Source organism: Empidonax traillii, unplaced genomic scaffold (genome assembly GCF_003031625.1).
Source record: "Empidonax traillii isolate 1590-97213 ecotype Southwest subspecies unplaced genomic scaffold, ASM303162v1 scaffold172:size1107868, whole genome shotgun sequence".
Classification (NCBI taxonomy): domain Eukaryota; kingdom Metazoa; phylum Chordata; class Aves; order Passeriformes; family Tyrannidae; genus Empidonax; species Empidonax traillii.
In genome coordinates, this window is record NW_020955365.1 from 484118 (window position 1) to 511908 (window position 27791).

Consider the following 27791-nt stretch of genomic DNA (forward strand, 5'->3'; position numbering starts at 1 on the left):
TTCTGCCAGGTTTGGTGCTCAGTATATGCAGTAATAATGAGGTGATCCCAGATCAAGGAACAACAGGTCATTATAATAGTGAAGATTTTACAGAAAAAAATAGGGAAATAATAGTGAAGATTTTAAAATTAAAGCAAAGCTCTAAGAGTGAATGCTAATCGAGTGGAACTCCACAAAAAAATTTAAAACTCTTCTCCCTGCTGTTCAGAGTATATTGGTTCTGGATATGATGAGTGTTTTGTCCCTGTCACATCCAGACACATCCAGATCACATCCAACACATATGATCATATGTGTAGATGCTCTAAATAAGTTAATCAAAAAATATAGGTCATTCCAGGAAAAATTTATTTTCAGCCAGCTGTAAAATTTCTCTGTTGATTTATCCTCTTTTTTCAAAGTCTCACAAGTGAGATAAGTTAACTATAATATCCTGGCTCTGGGATTCTTGATGACCTTACTGCTTTCATATTTTAATACTCTTTGAAACAGACTCACGTGTGGGGAAAATTGAGAGGACAGTCTCCAAATGGAGTGTGTTCTTATGGGAGATGAGGTTCCAATTGCATTGCTGGTTTGTAGGCACTGATACCATCTGTGAATATTACACAAGACTCTACCTTCCAGAGTTGATGGGCAAGCAGTTTATCAAGAGTCAGGTCACTACTCTCCACATTCTGAGGGTATGTTTCACATTTATCTAAATACAAGGTAAACCAGAGGCTTAGACCAGCCCACTGACACGCAGAAAAGAATTACTTATTATCTCTTCAATGTAAAGAGAAAATACACATAGTATCTGTCATTCCAAATAAAATGTTCATGCCTCTGGCCCAGAATTTTTCTGGAAAACCTGTCTTTTCAAGAGAGAATGAAGAGTCAAAACTACTTTGAGCCCATGGTATTTTTCTCAGGAATAAATATTTATAAATTCAACCTTTTGACCAAACTCTGGATAAGTTCCCTTATCCCAAAATATTCTTGCAGCATGAATTAATGTATTTTAATCCCTCACCTAAATGACCAGGCAGAACTAAATTTCTGTCAAGAATATCTACCCTGTTCTGGTACCTGAATACAGTATTACAGATATCTTTCAGTAAGATAATTTAAATTATACTATGCTAACAGAGGTAGCCAGCATGGAGCAGCTAACATACATAACTTGTTCACTTGCAAATTCTTAAGCTGCAGTGTAATGCAATGCAAACGCAGGATAGAGGTATGAAATTAATGCTGGATGAACAAACACAGACCCAGGTTGGACATGTAATTTTTAAAAGAGAACAAGCAGGTCATCTTAGCTTTAACTAAAAACTGTGAATCTGATGTTGGGTTAGGATCTGGTTGTGTAGCCCTAGCAACTGACTCCATTTAGTTTGAATTTAGCATGTTTTTTTGGTTTTTTTTTTTGCTTCTCATGACTACACTAAACTAGTTATATGGCATAGTTCTACTACTAAATGTACTTGATACATTTTGTCTAATGATTTTGTTCAAAGTTTTTAATTTATAATTTATAAGTTGATTTCATACAGTTCATTTGAAAAAACATTTGGCATACCAGTAGAAACTGAGCGGTAGAAATACAGTAAATGGGAACTAATCACATAAGTAGTGAAGATAGTATTCAATCCTTTTTTATATATATTTTGTAAATTTATATTTACTAATGTTTCAGTATAAAAGCAATTCACTATTTTAAACCAATAGCATTTCTTTACCGCCCTAGAAAGCAGATCCCATCACAGCTACTGCATGCAGAATATGTTTCAGAGACGAGGTTCAGATATTTTAGTAGTAACAGCCAATCCATTTGGGTTTCTGCTGGCACATTGATCTTTGTATCTCCCTGATAAAAGAAGATGTTAGTGTAGTATTGGTCCAATTTTCGGGAACAGTTCAAGTTGTGTGGGTGTTTGTGTTACATGCGCGATTAAAAATTTAAACGTTGCCACCATAAGTGTCAAGCTGTCATCAGGGCATATCTAATTGCATTCACTCCCTGCCTCAAGCAGCAGCTGACATTTCTGGTGCAACATCTGGCAGCCAAAATGCAGCTGGTGTATACAATAGGCAGTAGAAATATATAATAGGTGTTCTCTGGGGAAAACCCAAAAAGACAGGGAAGAAAAGCACAGTATAAGCTTTGATTTTGTTGTATAAGCAAATATATTCTAGGAAATATAATCTGAGTTTTAGGTTACGTTAATATGACTCTAGATTTATATTTAGAAATCTTTCTTTCAGTAGTTGATGCAGTATAATTACAGAATACGTGACTTTTCAAATTTGCAGGTAAAGGTGGATAGGTTCATGACGAGGTACTAATAGTTCAACAAAACAGTTTCCCTTAGTGTTGCTGTAATTGCGCTAATGGGACAGAACTTCAGAGGCTGGAAACTTATATTCAGTCAGATACTTATATTTAGCAGCAACACGGAGTCTGGTTTCAATATGATGAATGTTGAGAGAAATTACAGATGACAGAAAGAGCACACAATAGAGTATCTCTGTGACTTTTGGCACATCCCTGAGTGCAAAACCAAAATAGACTTTTGACCATGTCAAAGTGAGGTAAAAGTCACAAGTTAAGAATGAGTATGAAAAAACCAAGAACTTCAAAGACTGAAACTTTTGAGGACTAGCTGTTCCCAGAAAGTGATGATGTGAAAGAGATGTTATAATCAGCAGCTATTGCTTCTGAGCATAACCAAATATTATCATCTTTCTGGAAAAAAATGGCATCTACTCATTTTTGGTTTTGTTAGTATTGCAGAGCCAAAACAGTTATGTGAGACTGATCTGCTTTTTTCTGGTTTGTGCGTCATCACTGCAATTGTTCATGAGATTTCTGTTACATAAATGTTATTGCTGATTGTGATTCATGGGTAGAAAAGAATTAAGCTGACTTCCAGACCCCAAGTGGCACTTGCAGATCTGAGTTAGGAAAGGTTTAGAAATATATCTTATATAATTTGGTTCCCCGAGCAGTGCACAATAAAATCTCGGTGCCTTTAGAGTTGGCTCCAAGTTTCTTTTTCAGTTATGACTTCAGTTTATCCAGTCATTGAAAGAGCAATAACTTGTTTGTAATTTATTACTGCTATATATGTTAATTTAATCAACCAACCACAATTAAAAACAAAGTGCTTAGCCTATGGACAAGTAACTATTTGCAGCTTGCCAGGAAAGTCTGTGTGCTCCTGCAGCCAGGAGCAAGCTGCAGGTCTGCTGGGTTTTCTTTTGGTGTTCGTACTCTTTCCCTGTCATATTGATCTTACTCTGCACGTACCAAAACCCTCTATCCACTAGAGAAAAGGATGGCTAGGGAAAGCTTCCAACACTGAAATCATATTAGCTGTCCTCTGTTTTTTACAGAACGATGCCTGTGTGAGAAATGTGCTAGGAAACACTGGGACTAGTGTTAGAGTGACAATTATGACATGTATGCATGGTAGGTCAAGCAGCATGCAGGATGTCACCTATGGCTAACAGGTTTCCCGTTGGGCCAAACTGGCATTTGGACAAAACTAGGCTTTCTTGGTCTTTGGAGAAGAGGAAGTGTTGTATTGAGTTTGCATGGCAAGGATTTGGTAGTGAGTGGGGCTACAGGGATGGCTTCTGTGAGAAGCTGTTGGAAGCTTCCCTCATGTCCAGTGGAGACAGTGCCACCCACCTCCAAGATTAACCTGCTGATAGCCAAGGCTGAGCTCATCAGTAACAGTGTTAGCACCTCTGCGATAAAATATTTAAGAAGAGGAAAAAAACCTGCTGCAGAACAGCAACCAGAAGAAAGGAATAAGAATATGTAAGAGAAAAAGCTCTGCAGACACCAAAGTCACTGAAGAAGGAGAGGAAGGAGGTGCTCTAGCACTGGAGCTCAGATTCCCCTGCAGCCCCATGTAGAGAGCATGGTAAGGTAGATTGTCCTCCTGCAGCCCATGGAGGTCCACAGCAGAGCAAATATCCACCTGCAGCCTGTGGAGGACCCCACACCGCAGCAGGTGGATGCCCAAAGGAGGCTGTGACCCTGTGGGAAGCCCACACTGGAACAGGCTCCCTGCAGGACCTGTGGCCTCATAGAGGGAAGAGCAGATTTGCTGGCAGGATTTCTGACCCTGTTCAAGAGACCAACACTGGAGCAGTTTGCTCCTGATGGACTGTATCCCATGAAAGAGACTCATGCTGGAGTAGTTTGTGGAGAACTACATCCTGCGGAAAGGACCAATGTTGGAAAAGTTAGAGAAGTTGGAGGACTGTCTCCTGTGTGAGGGACACCACCCTGGATCAAGGGCAGGAGTCGTTCCCCTGTAGAGGAATGAGCAGCAGAGACAACATGTGGATAGAGTCAAGACAACTGACTGCAGTCCTTGCTCCTGGTCTCCCTGTGCCACTGGGTGGGCAGAGGAAGAGAAAAGTCGAGCCTGGAAAGAGGCAGGGTCTGAGGTAAGGTGTTTTAAGGTTTGCTTTTATTTCTCCTTATCCCATTCTAACTTGATTGGTAATATATTCAACTAATTTCCCCAAGTCGAGACTGTTTGGCCCATGATAGTAATGAATGGATGATTTCTTCCTGTCCTTATCCTGACCCATGAGCCTTCTGATATATTTTCTCTCCTGTCCTGCTGAGGAAGGGAGTGATAGATAGTCTTAGTGGGCACCTAGCATCTAGCCAGGCTCAACCTATCACAGATGTATTTCAATGTGATTCTACTACTGCAACTAGTATCAAGCTTTCTGTAGCTTTCATGGGCTCTAGTAAGTTGTTTTGGTCTCTCACTTTTCCTATACTATTATTCAATATGTAAATATATACAGCTAATGAACTTACAGTACAAATTATGCAGCCTGCCATAGCTGTGGTTTGATGAGCAGCATAATATCCCAATATTAGCAGGTTATTTAATGTTTAACCGCTGTGCCTGATTATATCCACAAATCAGGGACGGAGACATCAAAATGACATAAACTATGCATGCAAAAAGGGAACCAGACTAAAATGCAAGCCCACCACTAGCATTATAAGTGAAAGTGCTTCCAGCTATTTAATTTAAACACTGGGCTGTTTCATTTCATGCAAATTCAGCCAGAGCTAGTCGAAAACAGACTAGTCTTTCAAAGGTTTATTGTTAGTTTATTATCTAGTGCGTATAGCAAGTGGAGTCTTTTCTCAGCAATCCTTTACAGAAAAATGTGTTGGTACAAGCAGAACAATGTCCTGTTTCAAAGAGTATTCCGTACCAAAAAAACTTGGTCTCTAAACAGTGGAGAAGTTTCCAGCTGCCTGAATTTCTAAGGAAAAACGTTTCAGATTTCAGATACTATGTCCACTCTACAGCACAGTGGCAATTTAGAAGAGAACTTTGAGGAAGCACATGAAAGTCTGGCTAGATAGGGTCTGAACTCAAATGCAGTTTTTAAAGATAAATTTCTTGATTGTCTAAGGGAGACCAGAAATGAATATGTTCCCAAGTTGGCAAATTCCAGTCTTTAATAGGGCTTTATAAAGCTAGCAGACTAGGAAAGTGTTGCTGAAAACTTGATCTACTTTTGAAAAAGAGTATGGCTTTTTCAAGGAGTATAGAGTAATATAGAAAATATATAGATAACCAAAACCAGATAAAAAAGCCCCCAATATACATCTCTTCTTTCAGGAATTAGTAGAATTTCTTGTCCAAGAGTTTCATGTCATTAACCTTCACAAATCAGAATGTCAAGAACCTTTTGAAGGAAAAAAAACAGATAGGCAATAAATTAAGAAAAACCAAAGGTTGTTACATGTGAGATACCCCCTATATGTCAAAGGTCACCTTTCCCTTTACAGTAATAGACCTTAAACTGCAGTTATTCTTGAGATGTTGTTTGCTTGCCAGTGGCATCAGGAACAAGCACAATGCACAAGGCTCCAATTACTTAATGCACAGTGAGAATTTCCATTGCCCAAATGTGACATGACTATGTTTGCTGCAAAATTCCCTTTAGTAATGGCTTAATAAGCAGAAATCTAGAGTTGTCTGGAGGGAATAGAAAGACGAACTATACAGAAACCCAGCAGTACACTTTAAGGTCTCATTTCATGTTGGTGGTTTTGGTGTTGAACTTGTTTTGAGAAGACAGCACTGTATTTACAGCATTATGCTTCTAAAACAAATAGTAATAATTGGTCTAGAGGACATTTGCATCTTCCTCCAATGCATGAAACGGTGTAGGGCTGTCCCCCTGAAAGCAGTGCCAGGAGGGAAGCATGAATCTGGAAAGAACAGTTCCCTTTGTCATGTGCTCTTGGCACAAGGATTCCAGGCCCTCTCATTGTCCAGTTACTTTCTTGATTATACTAGGTTAATTCAGTTTTGGAGCAAGTGGGGCATTGGCACTCTGCACCTTAGATTAACCGTATTTTAATTATAATAATAATTCACAAATAGAACTAGTCAAATTACATCAGGGCTCAACTTTCCTGAAAAAGGTGTTTCAGTTTATGGGTCTCTTGGCCCAAATTAAAAGCAGCACTATACAATGCATATTTACATATTTGTTTTTTGCTATTTGAGTGGTAATGAAATGATGTTGTAAATGAAGTTTAGTAAAGCTTGACCTGAGGGAAAAGTGCTCCTGAGACAGCTACATTGACTGGAACTTCTGTCAGCCAGTTAGTCCCCCTGTTTAAAGTCTTACCTGGTTTACAAAACTCTTTTCTGTGCATAAATTATCTTTTATATATTTATCTGAAAGCCTTTAAAAGAATCTGTAGAAGTGCCTTTTAGGCAAAACTATACAAAGGCCTCAAAGGTCTGCATGGTGCTCTGCTTGCTTCTTTTGTTAGGTACACCTTGTTTTTATTAATAGACTCAGACCTTCCATTTATAACAAGATTGACTCCTCTTTCTGAAGTCTCCACTGTCAAGCACTAAAATATAAGAACTTTTTGCTTACTTTTCTTTTAACAGCCATCTCTCACACCTTTCTAAAATTCAAAACTTTTCATAGAGAGTAATACCTCCACAGTTAAAACCTAGATAGGAGAAGAACAAAACAAAGACATGTAAATCTGGAAACCGTGACTCTTTACTTTCTCTTGCAATATGCAAAATTCATGTTCTTCTCCACAAGAAACTTTTCTTTCCATATCTAAACAGCTGTGCCTTTCTGTGCTTTATAAGTTGATAATTTGTTCTGTGACCTCATTTTCTGGGGAATCTGGAGATGCAGCTTCCTACCATCACAGGAGTGCTGGAGGGAAGGCACATCTGAAGAGCAGCTTCATGAAGCAGAGCTGTTACCAATGCTAGATCAAGATGGCCATGGCTTTTTGATTCTGTATCTATAGTTCATTGCAGACCACAGCCTGGCCATTCATCTCCAGAGGTCTTGAAGTTATACTGTGAGTGTTAATGCTAAAGGAAACTGTGACTTTCTGAGACAGGATTGGATTAAACAAATGTCCTGAAACAGCAGTTGAGAGGATGGAAACTTTGATATATGGAACATCCCAGGTCAACATTCAGCAGATTTATGGATTTTATCATTAGCTTCAGAAATTCACAGGAGAGAGGAATTCAAGTAATAAACTACAGAAAGTACTGACCAAAATCAAGAGGCCTTTTAAAGTACAGAGGACATTATTGGAGGCTTTGCTAGTTACATATCTGCATTTTCCTGTGGCTTCTCTGTGGGCAGAATTAATAAACTGGGTTGGGGGAAATGGATAGTAGCCAAGGCCCTGTAAATTGTTCTGAATCAAAAGCTGTCACTGGGATGTGTCCCAGGTAGCTAAACAGTGAACTAGAGTCACCCATGAAGCAGCAGTTGTAAGAAGTAGTGTGTCTACACTACCAGAGAAGTTAGTGTAGGTGGTGAGGAAGGTGAGAGGAGTCCAGGGAAAATAAGGTGGCTGTACTGCAGAGCCCCAAGAGGGAAAAAAATCTTATTGGTGTAGCTGTTGGCAATGTACATATTTGGCTGGGGAGGAACAAGAGCTTCTAGGCAGCAGTTCATCTCTATTTGAGGAGAACAGAACAAATGAATCATAGCCTGAAGGTGCCTGTTCCTTTCCATTGCAGATATCTAAACTTAGTTGCCCTGAATCACACCTGTGATGTCTGCTCCTTGGGAGTAAGCCTTCAGGGAACTTCTCAGGATCAGTGGGCTTACAGACATGATAGTGCTAGTGTTCTGATTCAAACCTAGTGGCCTGCATGTATCTGGCAGGGAAAACTGGGTCAGATACATGTCACACATCATATCTGTAAATTACTCAAGTTAAACTTTTTTGTTTGCCCTGTGTCCAAGTGTTATCCGTGGATTTACATAAATAGATCTGTAGGCTACAAGATCATCCCCAATACTGGTGGAGTGTAAAGTATACAACTAAAGGAATTGTGTGACAACTGAAAATTTCCATTCTACAACTCCCAAGCTATGGAAGAGATAAAATTTTTCTGCAGTTTTTTCCATTATTCCGTCTTCTGTTCTTTGCTGATTTGACTATGAATTGATGAGTGCTTGCCATGCCAATGTGCATTCTCATCTTGGTCTGTTTCTGGTCTGCATTGTAAAAGAAAACACAATTTGTGTATCTTATTAATGTATTATTCCAGCCAAAAGCCACAATATAAAAATTATTTGGGAAAGGTGAGCATATGAGAGATTTGGGAAAGAGGGGAAGAAGAATTATGGTGAGAAAGCATAAGAGGAAGCTAGTATCAAAATGTGGAGGCATATCCACATTAAATCACAGCAGACATGTAAGAAAAGCCCTCTCCTCACTGTATAACTCCCACTATAAAATTCTGAGTGTAAAATCTCTTTAGAAATACAATACAATCCCTTAACATCTTGAAATAAATATTTTGTATTTATGGAGAATGTCTTAACAGAATGCAGGGAAAGAGAAAGGCAAGGAATTAATAATCACTAATATAGATTAGACTAAAATAATTTTAGCTGAGCAAAGAGGGAAAAATTCTGAATATGTGAAAATATTTCATTTAAACATATTCAATATGAAATACCTAATAATGCTAGTTGTTAAAAAATGCTATCTTTACAGAAGAGAAAACAGTTCTAATCTAGTACTACACCACAAACATGCTCTTTTTTTATTTAGAGTTTTAAAATTAAATAAAAGTGACAATTTTCATTTGTTTCCAGAAAAATTTTTAGAAATCTTGTCCAATTTGCTCCATTTTCATATAATTTATTCAGTTTGTTGTTTCAACAAAATGCTTTTACTCTTAAATGGCGTCACAGTTGGTCACTGAAATGTTCATATAGGACTAAGCTTGCCTAGCTAGCAGAAGTTTTTATGTGCTGATTCTCTTATTAATTCATTTCATAGACTACTTGTAAGACATCAAGGATATTTTCCATCAGACAGTGTGTCACATAAAAGAAAATCTAATTTTCTGAATTCATTGCTAAATTTCTGATGTAGAAATGATCCAACAGAAGCCTTTGCAATCAGGGTCCACGCACAGGCATTTTACTTCCTGTGACTACAGAAAGGTAAAATTAGATCAACAGCCTGGGACATAGTACCAGGCCACAATTTGGTTCAGATCTCCTCAGGATATAAACAGATAGAAATTGATTACTTGCTCTTACATTTCTTTTCCCGTGGTCAGAGATTATCACAGTCAGTTCCTAAAAACTGGCAATGGGGACATGAATATGTGTCAAGTTTTCTTGAATACTTAGAATTTGTATTCTCTAAAAGTTAACGTGCACCTCTCTAAATGCCTGACAGACAATCTCCATGACTCTAACAAACTGTTACCAATATCTGAAAATACTGATCTGTTTCATTGTGTTCCTTTTGAGCTCCCAGTGTCTTGTAAATTGAATGGTTTTGTGTATATGTCTTTAAAAAGGGAAGATATGTTTCTAATACCCCTAAAAAGCTAAACTGTGATCTTGAGACCTACAAAACCCGAAGACCTCAGAAAGTAATTTTAAGTAAAGTAATAACATATTCCACAGCAACTGCTGCATACAGATACTGTCCAAAAATCCTAAAATTACCTCTTAAGGAGATTGGATGGGTTTAAAGAAATTTGTGGTTTTGATACCACTTTTCCCTGAATCCTCTTTAATTTTTATCAAATAGCTATTTATTGATTTTAGGATGATGAAAGCAAAATGTATGTGGATGTCAATGAAGGGTTTAAGTCAGGAGCCATTGCTTCATTTCTATCTTCTTGACAGAGTTTATTACTGTAATACCCCCATGAGAACGTGATATAGGGCTTCTCCTTTTATCCCAGACTAGATACTATCAGATACTCATATGTTCCTTACAGCCTCACATCCCAAATCCTGGAAATCCTAGGCTGGTGTTAGATGGGATCTGACCAAATCTCCTTTACTACAGTTTGATCCAGTTATTTCTTGCCTGATCCAGAAGTACCATAGACTACAGTTCACTCCCTTCCTATCCACAACTATCTGTTACTTATTTAAAAAATGCTACTATGTTATCTACTTAATATTTTCTTTTGTATTTTGAATTATTTCTGTGTTTTGAAAAAAAATTTTCTGCTAGGTCAAGTTACCCAAAACTTCTGATCATTCTTGTTGTCCTACTCGAATATTTCTTTAATTTATCCATCTATTTCTTACTCAGGTTGGACTTTAGCCCCTGATGAATAGTCACACAACATAAACAACTAGGGAATTAAGTCCTGTATGGTCTTAATTCATTTTTTTTTTTCTCTTCTTGCATCTTACTCTAGTCTGGCTTCTGTTGATGACTTCTGTTCTTGATTCTAACAGTGATGTTTTGTGTGTTCATCTTTTCTGCCTATTTTAACTCTCAGCCACCTGTCTATCTCTGCCTTCTGTTCTATGACAGTGTGTTTGTCAGACCTAGAGTGTGATACGAGAAGCCATTTCCCTAAGCACAGAACATGATTTCCCCCCACACACACACCATTTTCCTTTGGTCTTCATTATGCATTAAAAAAAATCATATGCTAGATAATTACATCACTTTAGGCACTTGGTGACATTTCCAACATTTCATTTGCTATTTTCTTGTCGGTGTTGCTCACTGCTCTTTCCACCAACTATGTACCGTGGTGGTGACTGCTCAGTTTTTATCCAGAACTTTTCCCCTACTATTATTCTGATATTTTCCTGTTAACCTTTCATGTTTTAAAGAGGAGATGGCATCTTGACAGGCAGGATAAAAGGACTGAATCCAATGGTATGATGTTTAACAAGATCAAGTGCCGGGTCCTGCGCTTTGACCACAAAAACCCCATGCAGAGGTACAGGCTGGGGACACAGCATCTGGAGAGCAGCCAGGCAGAAAGGGACCTGGGACTTTGGATTGACAGGAAGCTGAACATGAGCCAGCAGTGTGCCCAGGTGGCCAAGAAAACCAATGGCATCCCGGCCTGTAACAGGAACAGTGTGACCAGCAGGACCAGGGCAGTGATTCTGGCCCTGTACTTGGCATTTGTGAGGCTGCACCCAGCCTAACAAGCCATGCTAACATGCATGTGCATTACCCCACTACTCCCCCTACAGCCAGGGCTCACATATCTGCCTGTAATTACTCACATTGTGTATATGTAACTGACTTGAAGAACTTGGGGGTTTATAATTTCATGTAGACTGGACTGAAACCTCTCCCCTGACAGCGTCATTCAGAGCAGGCTCTTCGTCAGCTAGTTTTTGCTGAGCTCATTTGTGTTTCTATTCAGAAAGAATTTTAAATCACACTGTCAAATACAGAGGTATACAGAGAGCTCCAGAATAGTTCACTGCATCCTGGAAAGGGTTGTCAGTTAAAAGACTTTGAGTGTAGGTTAATAGCCACATAACTATTTCTTGTCTTCCTTAACTATAAGATTTGAGACACAAGGCTCTGAAGAAGGAGTTGGACAATCAAAGAGCTTCATGCTGCTTGAGTATGGGCATGTGCTCAGGACCTGGGCTGCTGCAAACACTTCTGCATCCACATGGGAGTTTAGCTGCGGCCTTTCTGTCCAGAGATGCTCTGGTGCCCAGATAGGTTACAAGACCCCCATCTAGAGAGATATTCCAGACCCCCCCCCCCTCTATTTGCTTAGAGCAGGAGATTTGACTAGATGACCTATATTATTCTATGATGCAATGATAAGCAGCTCGTTCAGTTTTCTCTGGGTTATTTGTATGCAAAGCTACAATAAGCCTGCCTGTATGTTTTGTGTGTTTGATTGATTATTAAGTTCATGAAATTAACTGTTGGACAAAAAATAAATTGCCCTTTTCTTTGCCAATGCAATGTTTTTACAATAAGCCTCTAAAAGCAAACATGAATATCTAATAGACATTTCATTCCATGTAAGTATTTTCTCCTTCAAAAAATTATTGAGACATAAATCCATATTGGAAAAATATTGGGTTTATATTTTGCACTTCAGATAAATCACAAAGGAAGCTGCCTTATAAAATGTAGTTCAATTATATGATGTATTTTTAATGGCCTATGATGCCAAAAGTAAAATATTGTACATAAGAGACCTTTTTTGCCCCATAGCACAATCAAAAAGGTTTCATGAACTCAACTATCACTGTATAAAATATTAACATTTTTAATCTAAAATTGCACCCTGTAACTGATGTTTCATGTAAAAAGGTAATGTCAAATACTGTGTTCATAAGTAAAATACATTATTGTGCACAGAGATTTTAGCTATCAGCATTTTTTAATATGCAATTGATGATTTCACAAATTTAACACAATTTTCGAGTCCAGAGGAATTAAAAGATATTTGTCAGATAAAATAAGCTTATCAAAATATTGTCACCAAAATCTTACCCAGATGGGTCAAACCTGTATTCATTCAGTATTTGCTGATGGGATTATCAAGAAATGTTTTATCACTACCTCACAGTCAGATCAACCTTTTCCACTGAGACAGTCATGCTGTAGCTATTTCTAATTCTTGTATCTAGGAAGTGAAGCCCAAGTCAGAGGATATTGTTTCCATGGTTGATTTACTACATCTAAGTTACCTTACTGTGAGATCCATCCAGTGGATTTATATTACATTAGTTGGAACTAAAGGCATGCCTTCTCACGATTTTTTCTGTCTTGGATTTGTATCTCTATATTGCAGACTGTGAGCTCATCACTGCACAGTAAACTTGAGCAGTGAGATAGTGTTTGCATTTTACTTCTACTCAAGTAAACTACCCTGTTCTTGAAATTGTCCTTCCACTCAAATATTTTTGTCTACATGAAAGGACATTTGCAAGTGTTTCCCCTTGTTCTGTTTCAGAACTGCAATCCTGTCAAATACTGCCAGAAATTAAGGACTGTAACAGTGACACCTGCTCTGAGTTGGATTAGACGACACATTGCCTGAATGCTGGCAATAAGCAGCCACCTGCTTCCTCTACTAACCCCACTGAAGCAGAACTTCTGGAAGTACTTTGCAAAGAAAAAATAAAGCTTTACTTCATTATCACATTTTGTCATGAGATTTCATGTAAAAGTAATTTTAAATTGTAATCATGTGACTCTGTCGCCTTACATCAAGTTATTCTACATTTTACGTGTCAGTGCCTTCAGACCAAAATCGTTTTTATCAACAGCTTCCTGTTTTGTGGTTAGGGCTTTCTTTTTCTATTCTTATTTTCATTCTTACTGCTTTTACCCTACAGTTTCTTGTAGGTCAAAAGCTTCTTGAAATCCTAATTAAAATGTGAACACTGTATTCCCCTTTTTCACTAACCCTGTTTTTTTATTGAAAGTACATGCATGAAAGATATTGGCACTCTTATTTATTAGATTCTTCAGAGGCATGAAAGTGGAGGTAAATGCTTGTGTGCATGTAATATTTTCCCTGAAACCGGACATACATTGATAGTACCTAAATAATTGCCCAGTGGTAGTGTATGCAATTGAAAAGTAGTGGCAGTATATTCCTGCTGCTTTTCCCGTTGTGTGGAATTACCCGTGTGAATTTACATGTACTTTGGTTTTGCTGAGGAAGAACAGTTTAATCAACTAAAATTGCTGAGGGTTTTTTTTTCACTTAAAATACCTCCACAAGGCTAATAATCTGTGCTGTTAAGATAACACAGTAATTATCAAAAACAGTGGAACCTGTATTAGTTATTATTTACTACTCTGCACTCAGACATCATACAGAGCTAGATTATACAAAGAATTGTTACTAGAGGAAGTATGTAGATTTTCTCTCCTTTTCTGGCTTTTGCTGGAGTATGATCTTACCAGAAATTAGCTATGTTTACCAAAAATTAAAGAACTGTTTTCATTCTGGCTTTTTAACTTCTTTTTTCCCCTACTGCTATGCACACATAAATTAAAACCTGCCTATTAGCCTTAAGGCAAATAAACAATGGCACCATTCAACTGGAGGCATTGTACTTTTACTCTTTCTCAAGGTTATATCCTGTGAATCTGTTTTCTCACCTTTTTTAACTTTTAGACTCAAGCAATTCTTGTATCAAGGTGAGTACCTACAGCTGTTTTTTGTCTTAAAATGGCTTGACAATATTATTGATGATTAACTAAAATTAGTTAGGAGGAGGAGGAGAATGTTCAAAAGGGTATTTGACAAAAGGTACTAATTTCTAGTCTTGCTCCTGGAAGTCAGCCTGCAAATACATCAAAATATGGGCTTTTCAAGAGGCATTCAGTGTCAGCATAACTTTGCTTCCATTCAAACTAGCAATGCTAAGTTCAGAATGAGCAGAGTCAGGTCAATAACAAATTTATATGTTTAAATCCTGCCATCAAAGGGCATTAGAAGGCTTGCAGGAATACATGTGTGTTTAGTAGTCGGGAAATAAACAACAGTTATCACTGCTCTGTGCTTGTTTTAGAAAGAGAATGAGAACCTGAACTTCGCAGGTTTTCATTAAGGTATCTGATGACTGTAACTCACCAAAGCAGATGTTTCTGCTTTTGGAGTGACATAAACGATCCCCACTTTAGTCTCTTTTGCTCCTTGTATTTGTGATACTGGATAAGAATATGGAACTTAGGTTTTAAACATGTTTGTGTTTGATTGGTTTTCTCTAGGAAACAAAAATGTCTTTATAAACTTAATGGTAAAACAGAAAGGTAGTCTTGCCAGAAGGGCAAATCTATAATTGTGGCCTTAGGGTACTGCCTGTATTTTAGGACTGGTAGCAATGGTACTGTACAAAAGAGGTTTGTCAGTGAAGCCATAAAGTATATTGGTTATCTGTAACCCAGACTCTGATTATCTGAATTGTACCATACAAACCCATTTTGAAGATTAGGGTTCAATTAAACTAAATACACCTTGCTACAGTTTCTTAATGAGAATAACAATCCAATTAAGTTCTTCTAAAGAAATAAGTTGTTTTTTAAAGAATGCAAGCCTAGAAAGTAGTCGTTTTAATCCAATATTTCTCTAGAGAAGAGAGATGTTCCTCCACAGAAAATATTCTTTGCTCTAGCCAGTTTCAGTCAGTGGGTTGCCCAGAGGCTCTGAAGTCTCTGCCTGTGGAGATATTCAGTACTCCATGGGACAAGCCTCTCTCTGAGCAGGCTGATCTCAGGAGGCCCTTTTTTAGTAAGAGGCTAAGTCCAGATAACCCCTAGAAGTCCCTTCCAACTTAGATGAGTCAGTGGTTCTCCAGTTCTGGTAAGTCTCTTCTCACCCTGAGTTTGCATTGTTCTGAATTCCAGCAAGAACATTATTACTGACAAGAAGAAATTCTATTTTGTTATGGGTGTTCCTCCTCAATAAATCAATTTGATTTAACTGATCAGTTTGATTAAACCAATTTGTTTGATCATAGGTGCTCTGACTATTGTTGTTTGGTGATAACCCTATAGGCACTGGTGCCACAAGTCAACTCCAAACACTTGTTCCATTTTTGTGTTTGCTAAGTGTTTTATCTCATTGTCTGTCCCCTTGATTCCTCTGTTTTTCTTTCTTCATCATCTAAACATCACTTTCTAGCAGATTGCTCATGTCAACAGTTGTCTTAGTTACATTTCAAAGAGTAGTGGTGTTACACTGATTTTTGTTTGCATGTTCTTATAATGTGAAATTGAGTTTATTTCTCCAAACCATTCAATGAGCCAAACCTCAGGTTGATTCCAAAAAAAATGCTCCTCTCAATGAAACAGTTAAAAGCTGAAGGATACTGTGTCTAGATACTAATCTAACCAAGAAAGTTTAGGAGATTTTATTCACTAAATTATTTTTGTAACTAAGATGAAGTTCATGCTATTTTTTCCAGATATTTTGGTAAACTATTTTCTTCTTAGATTAAGCAAGTGTGACATTTCATTCAATTGGCCCTCCATCTGGATTTGTTATTCTCTTTCTAATCTTGTTTTTCTCAGCCTTGTTTAGTGCTGTTCTTTATGAACACTCAACATGAGCAAACCAAAGAGAAAGGGATTAATAATTCAGTGTTGGTTTTTGTTTTGTTTTGTTTTTCCCAAATCTAACTGAACCTCCCAAATATATTTTGGTTAGATCTTCTGTTAGTTAGATATTCTGTTGACAAAACTGATAAAATAACACATCAAGATATTGAGTAAAAAAATATTTTTTAAACATCTGTACTGTGGTAACTATTTGGAAGTTTTTTGTGTTTCTGTATAAAAAGATAAGAAGAAGATAGTGCTCATTTATGAAACAGCATCTTCATAAGGTATGTTTGGCTGCCATATCTAGTATGGCTTAAACTACAATGTGCTGAAAAATGCCTATAAACTTCCTGTTTAACAGCCATCACTAAGTCTATAGGCTGTTTTTAATAAATTTCTTCCGTTTTTCAATTTTTATTGGTGTGTCAGGACTTTAGTTTTCTTTTTCTATATACTGGGCTTATTATTATTAGATGGTTCTTTTGAGTTTTGACGGATTGTGTTTTGGTTTGTTCTGGTTTTTATTCCAAGATGTTTATCACAAAATTGCCAGTCCACTGCTAACTTACCTCATCTTTAAGAGAGCAGTTTGCAGGAGATTTTTAGAGCAATAAAATTTAGTTTTGGTTTTGTGGTATCTACTTGCTAAAGCCTTATGGGAAAATATAAGTTAATTTGTGAAATGTACCTATAAAGGAAAACATCATTAGAGCCTGATTTAGAATCCATTAAAGTCACTGGAAAGAGTACAAGTTAATTCACTGCCTCTGAAGCAAGCCTCTCGGGGGCATTTTGTTGCTGTTGTATCATTCTGTATTGAAACATTTTTCACAAATTCATCAGCAAAATAACTGCAAGATTTTTTTTCTGTAATTTTTTAACACCAGAAATTCACTTGTTTGTTTATCCATTAAATTAATTTTTTCATGAAGCTCAGTAAAACTTTGAGTACAAATATTTCTCTGTTTTTATTATATTTGTCTCAAATATGTTAGCTCTGTAGTGATTGGGTTGGGTTGCTTTTTGTTGTTTGTTTTTTGTTTGTTTGTTTTGGTTTTGTTTTTGTGGGGTTTTTTTGTGGGGTTTTTTTATGTGCCAAAGAAAATCATACATGTGTATCTTAACTTTGGATATCATGTCACAAACTAGTAGTAATGTTTTAGCTACTTCAAGGACTTGAATGTGCTACAGCAGTTCCAATAATATCAGCATCTACCAAGGTGACGAGGAAGGGTATCAAAAGTATAAATGTTAGCATTCCAACCATACAGTCATAGTAATTTCCAGATAAACAATACTAGATTTAAGAACTCCCAGTAAGCTGTGTTCAATGAGAAACATTGAACATAGTGCAATGTCTAAAAAACTAGGAAATCATCCCCAAAGCTAACTAACAATTTCCTTGCCTGGTTTTCTGTCTTCATACTTTCTTTTTCTCATACGAAGTACATCTTTACCCATGTCTCGGAATACCATCCATTTGGTTATCTAAAACTGTACCATATGTAATTTTATGAAAATTTCATTAATTTTCATTAGAATTTGGACATTTCATCTTCCAGTGTTATCATGCGGCTCTCTGCGTTCTCTCATCAGCTTCAGCCAGCCCTGATGTAGCTTTCTTGTAAAGCACTGTGTCTCTTCCTGAGTTCAAACAGAGCTAAATTTCTCCTCTTTGCTGCATATTCACTGGTCTTTGCCATGCAGTTTTCTGTTAGGTAGCAGCCATTCTGTTGTTCATACCTTACATACAGTTCTCTTCATGCTATGTGCAATCCATAGTAAAGAAGATGGTAGCATTGGGAAGAGATTTTGCTGGCATAGTCATAGTTCTTGAACTCTCTGGGCAACAAATCTGGACAATATTTTATGCTTTAGGCAGCATCAATTTTTGTTTTCTCCCACTGGCTTTAGTTCTAACACTCGGAATTCATGTAGCCAAGAGGGAAGCATGAGGAAGAGATGCTGAAAACCATGGCTCAGTAATTGGGACTTCATTATTTGTCCATGTGAGGCAACAGATATAAAACCACCCTATCATACAAACTTGTCTTGATTGCTAGATGTGCCTCCACCCATCTGCACTTCCGTGTGAGTGCATAAAACTAGATCAGTTGAAAGCATCAACCTTGGCATTTACCTTTTAGCTGAAACTCAGGACCAGGCTTTCAGACCCAGATTTACCTGCCAACCTCACTTCCACCCCGCACTTGACTAACCCATAGATGCACGTCAGTCTCCCCTCTATGTCCTCTTTTCCATGTGAAGGAAAAACACATGCAGGCCAGAAGGGAGTCAAGTTTTCAGGAAGCAAAAGTAAAATGAGTTGACAAAATACTGATAGAACTGCACATTTGAGGCAGAATTGGGAGCTGGGAAGGGTGACGCAAGATATTGACCATTGACCACGACTTCTTCATATTTTAGTTGAAAAAGTAATGCCTGTTGACTGTTTTGTTTTTCTCTTGCAGTCATCTCTAACAAACAGTGACATCATCTTCGTGAAACTGCATGCCCCTTGGGAGGTCCTGGGCAAATATGCTGAACTAATGAATGTAAGAATGCCTTTCAGGTAGGTGTAGTTGTATTTTATCTCAACTTCCAAAGTCACACAGTACTGTAAAGCTAATATGATAACACCAAAAAGCACATGGAAAAGCTCTTCTTTAAGATACCACACATCTTTAGAAAATATAAATGGAATACCTTAGATACCATGTTCATTGCTGTTTCTTGTTAAAGCCTGCAATTTCAGTACAATACTGGTTTGAGATTAAGATGGGCTGTAGCAGTGAAGCTGTTTTCATGGGGTATTCTATCCTTAGGCCCTTTAACCCCTTCAATGCTGGAGCCCCCTGCATACTTGTGCGCTGCTGTTTTTTAAATGGACATTTCATTGAAATCAATGGGAGGTCAAGAAGATCCAGGTACGTAAGGCAGCACAGAGAGTGCATGTCTGTTGGACGTATCTGGTATGCACCTGTAAATTGCTTGTATAGTAATTATGTAATTGGTATCCCATAAATAAGTATAAATAAGTAACCCACTTAATAGGAGAACAATTCAGACTATAAATGCTTTTTTCTGTGGAGCAAATAGAGAATGTTTATTAAATGCTACTGATAACCAACCTAATTCCACATTGAGATTTAGATTATTTTTATAATTAATTTAATATTATTTGCATGTTGGGCTAAAATCTTCTATGTAAAACATTGTTTTTACTCTGCTGGTTATCAGAACTGTTAAAGTAGCATAAAGACTTCCACTGAAACTGACCAAAACCCATGAACTGAGAGGCATTGATTCTTCTTTCAATTAGCAGGGTTTATAGATGTAAAGCTCCATTGATTTTAATGGAATTACTCCCAAGGAAGAAAAGGATCAGACCCAGAATATGGAACTAGTAAGCTTTTGTCCTTTGTAGGAGTTTTTCTGTTTTTTCTTACATAAGGATGAAAAATGCTTCTGGTATGAGACAACCTGTAGCATTACAGAACTTTCAAGGAAAAATGGATATGTATGGATGACAAGATTGTAGGCTTACTCTGTATTTATTTTGGTTTTCATTTTCACAGTAAATCTTCAACTGTTCTTTTTTGTGCTTTTAGTGCTAAAGAGAAAATTCTAAAACCATTCATCATAAATTATTGTAAAATATTAATATTCTTTTTTTAAAGTGTTCTAAGGATAGAAACAACAGGGTAGGCCAAAAGTGTGCCTCCTTTGAATTCTGTGGCATTCATTGAGATGGACCTGTCCCAGTAGCAGGGTAAGGTCTCATGATTCAGAAGTACACCAGGAACTTCAATTTTAGTCATTGAGCAGCTTATTCTTTCCTGATCACTCAGCAGATAGCAAAGTAGATGCCATACAGATGATACAGAAAGCTTTGAAAATACTAAAGGTTTCTTTAACTGTTTCAGGATCACAGCTTCATTCTTTCTACAACCATAGCAAGAGTATTGTTGAGAAAATCATGATGATTCTCTAATGTCTGCTGGGCAGGCTCTTCCATTTTATTTTAAAAACAGCACTACTGTTTACCATTTAAAAACAAGGACCAGAATTTTACAAAATGTCCACAAGTCTAGACTGCCTGTATCCAGATGCCTTTGTATAACCCCTTGTTTAAAGGGCTGCTGATTGCTTATCACTCATGATATTTCAGGCTGGAATCCTGCAAGGTCCATGCATCAGTGATTGAAATCCACGCTGTTTCAAGGCATAGTTGCCAAAAGAGTGGATACCTCCAAATATTTGAAGCAAAATCAAGAAGTGGATGGCATCTTCAGAAACACTTATCTTTGACCCTTCTCTGCTCCTATTGAATAGAGCAATATAAATAACACTATCCAAAGAAGGTTGGCCAACATGAAATAATTTTGAAAATGTCACTTCACCAGCACAATATGGACTCTTCCAACAAAAATAATGTCAAAAAGTTCTGAAAATTAACCTGGAATACTAACAAATTTTTCCCCTATAGTATATAAAGCATTAGTGCCGTCCTATCTTAGAGGGCTTGCTTCCAAGGTACTAACACAACTCCTACACTACAGTCAGAATATATGTGATGTAAGCCTTCATTTTCCAAATGTGTTACAGTTTAGCATTACACAATGGAACCTCAGAATACACAGAAACCACCTTGACTTAGCAATGACCTTTTATAGTTGACAAAGTCAGCCTCTGGAGGAGGTAACCAAAGTTCAGGCAGGCACCAAAATCTTCCAGTGAGGACTGTCAGTCCAAATCCACACTTAAGAACCCTCAGATTTTCTTAACTCTCATGGAGATGCGATCTCTGTGCTGAAGGCAATGGGTCAAGTCCTGACAGTTGTGGTGTTACAGGCATCTATGACAAGAGCAAGAGGGGCCAGCAGGGGAGTGGGATGGGAGGTAGACTCCCTGTCTTGGATCAACATATCATGATTAGGGGGCCTCTCTGTACTGTAAGGCTGGTCAGGAAGCCTGCTGAAAATGGATTCAGCATGTGTCTGCTCGTGTACCCCTGTCTGTTCACTTGTTCATCACATGCTTACTGATTGCACTCACATCACATGTCTTATTGATTTCACTGACTGTGAAATCACATACAACTGTGCCTGTATGAGTAGCAGAGGGAATGGCTGCACACTTGTCAGGGTGCTGAGCACATGCACATTTGCTTATGTAGCCTATATTCTGTTTCAAGGGATCTTACCACAACAGCAATCCCTGATCTTGCTCAGTACCACATGTGGTACAGCACATTGCAACATAAGGTACAGCATTCCTGGATTTTCTAAGTGATTTCCCTTTTCGTTTCACCAAATACAGCTTTAATAATTCCCTAGTAGCTGTCAGGTAATTTATCTGTATTTGTGTCAGTCCTATAGAATTCCTTCAACAGTTTATGGACTTTTCTAAATAGGAACATCTTTGAGTCCCCACCTTTCACACATGACAAATAACAGAAAAGGAGGAGACAAAGGGAAAATGATGACCTTCTGGCAATTCAAATGCCACCAGAGTCTGTGTGGCTTCCTGAGACAGTTCTGTTAATCTCTCTTTTAGTCTCTTCCTCCACCTCTTACAGGCTTCTGTCTTCAATCTCCTTTCCTTCCTTGCTAGTTCATACTGTAACTGACGATGGGTTTTCTTCTCGACTGGCTTCATTTTTGCTGTTCTTCCAGGAGAAAAATCTATTACCTGCACCGCCGATACAAGTTCATGAATAGGTGAGTACAATTCTCATGCTAGTCCAGTTTATGTTCATTTGGACCCAACTAAAGTCAAGCTGGAAGGAAAAGTTTATTAGCTGTGTTTGTAGGAAGGCTGAAGAGAGTGATTACATACTAGGATGTCTGGAAAAAAAACAATAAAGATGTTGCATTTTTAAGGCATCTGCAATGTAAGAGGGGCAATTCATTTTATCAGTGATGCCTTCTTTAGGAATAAGGAAATGTTTTCTAACTGATGGACTCCATGAAGAAGAGGAAGTGTATCAGTGCAAACACTGTATCTCTTTCTTTTCATGTAGCTCGTTAGGGAGTTTCTTGGGGTTAGAGTACCACAGCTACAGCTTTTTTTTTTTTTTTTTTCATTTCCATGCACCTTGCTTATTCATAATAGTGATAGCATTATTTATTTATTGCTATCTCTGTGGGAATGCTTAGTACTTTATTGGTAGATAGGAAGGCAATGAACTGAGTTCATCTCTGGTGTAACATTATTGAGCTTGAGAGACGAGTATTTTCAAAAAATCTTTGAAGTGCTTTCACTCAATTATTAAATACCTTTAAGGTTATGTTTGATGCCTGGTTTATGTCTGACTTAACACAATGAAACACTTTCAGTGTTGCAGTTTGCATTTTCTTTTTTATACCTTGAACAATTAAAAAAAAGTATCTCCAAAATGACTAAAAATTGTACAGGCTTGGCAAAGATCAGATCATATGTTGACATTTAATGCCACAGTGCTGGTGATGCAGTTTTCAAAACAGCCTAGCACCTGATTTACTGTGACAAGCTGAGGTCAGTTGAAATATTCCCAAAACCTCTTAGAGAGAAGAATTAATTTGAAAAATCTGCGTTGTGGAGTACAGAACTGTATCACTTTGCAGATAATGTCATTCATATGCATGGGAAAATAAAACACATATTATCACTCTGCTGTATGAACATATTAAAAAGTATTTTGTAGATTAAATTATGTCACAGCGTGATAGTGACTTGACAATACCAGTACTGATCTCACATTATAGTATTTTCTTCTTTATATTAGTAAGTACCAAATGAACACTTTGTGGAGTTAAGACATTTTACCTCTTGGCATAAGGTAACAGGTATACACAATTCTTCTAAAATTTGTTGATGTTCCCCCTCTTTCCGTTCCCACCTTACAATAAATACTACAGTGGCTGTTAACTTTGAAATTTGTCTTGGCTTTAATAAGGATATGGCTGCTTTGACTAAAGCAATAAATAAGAAGGAGTAGGTAAAGACTCTAAGATTTATATGTGGTGTATGAAGTTTTGCTTCATGTTCATTTTCTATTTCAATGTCTCAATGGGAAGAGGTATTATCCTTCACAGGTATTTGGTTCCTCAGTGATGAAAACACTTGGCTAAATTGAATTTTTTTGTTCAGATCTATAACTAGATACTTGAGGTAGAAAAGCTATAACTGAGTAGCCCCAGTGACAAAAAGAAAACATTCAGCTTTATTTTCACTTATGTGAAACTTAGATACACAGCTTCAGTGAAAGTATCTATTTCCTTTACTTCTAGTTCGATGTAGATTACAAGTACTTGAAGCCTGTATCCATTTTTTGAGCTAAGACAAACATTATATTGTTATTTGGGCAAAAATTATTTTAGAGAGGACTTGTCACAAGACAAAGCCCAGAGCAGGTCTCTTGCAATTTGTCAACTTGACTTGGGTTTTCATTTGAAAAATTCTAGTGATCTCAAAACTTCAAATAACAAGATTCCCCTAATGAATTTTAAAGGAAAGGAGAGGTATCAGGTACCCATCCAGAACTGCATTGTGTTTAAAACTAAACTAATACAATATCTAGCACTACAATATGCATAAGGTTCTATGAAATCTGACCTGCAGATAAAAATCAGTCTCCATTAAAACCTTTTTTTTCATTTTCCTAACTTTCTCTTTCCTTTGAAAAATTGTTTTGTCCCTACCCCACTTTATAGTGAGAAAACAGTTTATTTTAAATTATTTGAAAAATGCTTTGTGTAAGTTAAACATGATACGTATTCAGAGAGAGGGTACTAACTAAAGACTAGACTTGGGGAGCAGGGGCAGGGTTGAAGTGGAAGAGATTCTTTCTGTCTTTGATACACTGTTTTAAGTAGCTAATGCTTCATCACTCCATACACACTATTGTTCCTGTGTAGGTCGCACTTTCCAAACCCTATTCAGTATGTAAACTTCTCTACAAGGGAAAATGAGACATGGATTAGTCTTGAAAAAGTGATGAAAAAAAAATTATATTTTTAACACTGACTGTCTGTGTTAGCACCAACACCACTCTTTCAGCTTTTTCCTTTTGAAAGATGTTCCTGCAGAATACAAAGCCAGCACTGCTGATTGGTGGCACTGTTGGAATGAGTTGCAGAAAAATTAAAAATTTTGTCATTTTTCCTTTTCAAGGAGATAACTTGGGGAGGGGGGTCTGTTTTCCCCATTGTACTGCATGTTCTGTGCCTTGCAGAAAGGTTTCACAGCCTTCTCAGACCCATGTTGCCAGCATGCTCACTGAGCATGCCAAATAATCTGAGTCTTGGGAATGGCAAACCTCTAAAATTCTGGGTACACTCAGTGAGAAGCCAACATGAATAATGCATTGCTCTTAAATGGGGAAAGCACTCAGTCCCTTTGTGTGTGGTTGTGTGGTGTGATAAACCTGCAGTAGGCAGTATCTCAAATGTGCACATTGATTTGCAGGATGAATAGGAAAGGACTGCAAATTCACAAGAGTGTTAATAGCTTAGAGAATTCAAATGATTTTAGTTAGCAAGAATGGAACAGGATATTTAGAAAAACCCTCTTCCTGATTCTTCTTCCCTTTTCCATATCCAGACACACTAAGCCTGTTGAATATATAGTAGCACAGAGCTCATGGCATTTACAGAGGAAAAACTGGAGGCCAAAAACCAGGGATTTCCCCTGCAGAGAACTTTCCCTTGGCATTCCTATCAGTGGCTACACAGAGTAGCTCAAGGATGTCAGGCTGAATGCTTCAGCTGGAGAGTTACAATGAATTGGGCCCTTTATAGCTCTGGGATATGACATCTCAGCTGCACAGACATTTGCAAACTACCTCCTCCTGTGCTCCAAACTGCTGGGTCAGTGCAAACACTGCCCATGAAGAGTTTTCAATTAATTTAGCGTAAATCTTATGTTTCCATATATATTACTGGTTTTCCAAACAGTCCTGATGATAAATTTGCATGCACACAACACATCTCCCTCCGTCATGCCATTCCCAGATTGAAAATACACAAATGGGACCAAAACAGGTAGAGCTGATTTCTTTGCAATTTTGAAATGTGTCCATGTTTAAGAATGAGTGTTAGCTTTCTCATCCAAGACAAAAAATACCTGATGAGAGAAGGTCAAATATTTCAGGAAATACATATATGTATTTTAAATGAAAGTATGTTATACTTTCACATCACTTTCTCACACACCCTCTCTCAAACTGACGGTACAGAGCTCTCAGCATTTGTTGGTCAAAGACTTGTTACACTGGCTTCTGACCAAAAAAAAATCTAACCACATTTCCAGTCCTTGTGCTTTATTCAGGACTAAACTTTAAGTTCAAAAGAAGTCAATTTTTGCTGTTTACCTCCAGTTCTGGAAAGGTTCATCCAGTGACTGAAGTACATACATGCTCCAAAATCTGGAGTCTGTGATTTTTGCAGCCTGTGATCACTAGAACTTGAAGTTGTTAGGGATTTCTGAGAAAGTAGGGCTCATTGTGCCAGACATGTCATTTTTCTTAGGCATTTTTTATTACAGGATTTTAGTATGGATTTGAATTTGGTTTAGATTGTCTACTCCAATCAGCTCTGATTCTTCCCTTCATTTCACTGTGTGTCTTTGCATGAGTGCACTTGTAGTTAAATCTGCCCTTTCTCCAGCTTGATCATATTGTGCTTTCACCTTCCAAATGTAAGAATCTGCTAACCTGTACACTGAGTATTCTGGTTTCATGGAGGTTGTAGAATTGCGAGAAACTGCAATTGAACCAAATGAGCAAAGTAGCCTATTTTTTAATAGCATCAGTTGCAAGGTAAGAATCCGTACAGAGGGCAAAAAAGGGGTGCAACTTGCTGGGATTTAGCTGCTGCAATATCCAATGTTCTGATGTTTGGATGCCCAAAATCTACTGTGTCAATTAAACCTGAAATTAAAGCTATCTGAAAACTGAGAAATAAAGGTTTAGAGACCTTAATGCTTACTGGGCTTAATAAGATTATAGCAGCGAGTAACATCAACACTGCTTTTCTGTTGAGACAAAATAAGATGCTCCTCTGCTGAAAGCTGATTATTAATAGTTAGGTTCAGTATGTATAATTTGGTCTGACTCAAAAAAATTCAGAAGACATTGCATCTTTTCTAGCTGGGGCCTGGTTTGACAACCTGTGCTCAGTAATGTAGTGGAAAAAACCCATTATTTCAAATGCTCACGCTTTTCATGTGCTGCAGGATCGAGAAACAAATAAGCAGGTTCCGAGGATGGTTGCCCAAAAAGCCAATGAAACTGGACAAGGAAACACTGCCAGATCTGGAGGAGAATGACTGCTATACTGCTCCATTCAGCCAACAAAGAATCCATCAGTGAGTATTTTATTAGAATTGCAAGATGAAAACTTTTCCTTCTGGATACACTTTTGAAAAAATCAATTTCTTAGTTCATGTTTTAAAGACTATTACCTTTGTATTAGTTATTTATCACAAAAAGGGAGTTATTTATCACAGACAAGGAGTCTGCATTTCTCTTAATTAAAAGTCCAGCTCAAAGCTACAGGAAATCAACGGGAAAGTTCCTTTTAATTCACTGGAATTTCAATTATATCCCTAGAATATTCAAACAGCTATTTTCTCTCAGGTCAGAATTGCAGTTGTTCTTTTTCACTTAAACATGTGATTAAAACTTCTTTTATCAGCATTTCTATATCTTTAGCATAATCAAGATTAGTCCTTCTAGCACCGATGGTTGAAATACTGATTTGGCATTTCATTCCTAGTTATTACTGTAGAAAAAATAGAACTCTAAAGAAAACAGACAATGTTGAGTTTTTTGCATTTCACTTTTACTTTTATGGAAGCAAAACTGCTTGTGAAATGCCAGTGTTTAGACCTTTCAGTCTAAACCACAAAGAACAGGCAGCACTGACAAGGATACTAACAGAAGACACAGAATGAATGACAGGTAGCTCAAAGCCAAAATTCTGAAATATATGTTTTTATTCAGGGAGAAGCCAAGTTGATAATGTTCTAAAATGCCTCAGTTTGAATGAATATTCTTTCAGGGATTGGATGTATTAGCTGCAATAAGAATGAATAGCATAAACCTCTACCAGAAGTAGTGTCTTTCCAACAACAGAGAAACAAGAACAGGTGCAAAACTCCAGGGAAATTTCAGTAGAAGTCTGTTTGATAATTGAGCAAAAAGATGGGTCAGCTATTGTGCCCTGCAAGATGAAGAGTAGGTGCAAATTAATTTGAGAGTAGACCCATGATAAAAAAATAATAATAAATTGGGATGACAGTATTAACATTTTTATAAACAGTAATATTAACTGCTAACTTTCTGTAAAATTACTGCACATAAGAAAGCAGCTGGGTATTTTTTTTTTTTTGTGGCTGAAAGGAGAATTGACACATATGAACAAGAATATTT

General features: G+C 37.4%; 1 protein-coding gene across 9 annotated transcripts in view; it reads left to right on the forward strand.

The window, feature by feature from the left end:
• The window catches only part of ANO4 (anoctamin 4), a 171789-nt gene that overhangs the window by 84348 nt on the left and 59650 nt on the right, over positions 1-27791 (forward strand). For 4 of the 9 annotated variants that reach the window (XM_027885760.1, XM_027885759.1, XM_027885763.1 and 1 more), the window contains 4 exons: positions 18847-18947; positions 19201-19302; positions 22054-22098; positions 26594-26725. In XM_027885760.1, the coding sequence (XP_027741561.1) occupies positions 18847-18947; positions 19201-19302; positions 22054-22098; positions 26594-26725 (380 nt within the window). Of the gene's footprint in view, positions 1-7239; positions 7385-18846; positions 18948-19200; positions 19303-19725; positions 19782-21991; positions 22099-26593; positions 26726-27791 lie in introns of those variants that run through there. The other 5 variants (XM_027885765.1, XM_027885766.1, XM_027885761.1 and 2 more) reach the window with 5 other exon arrangements.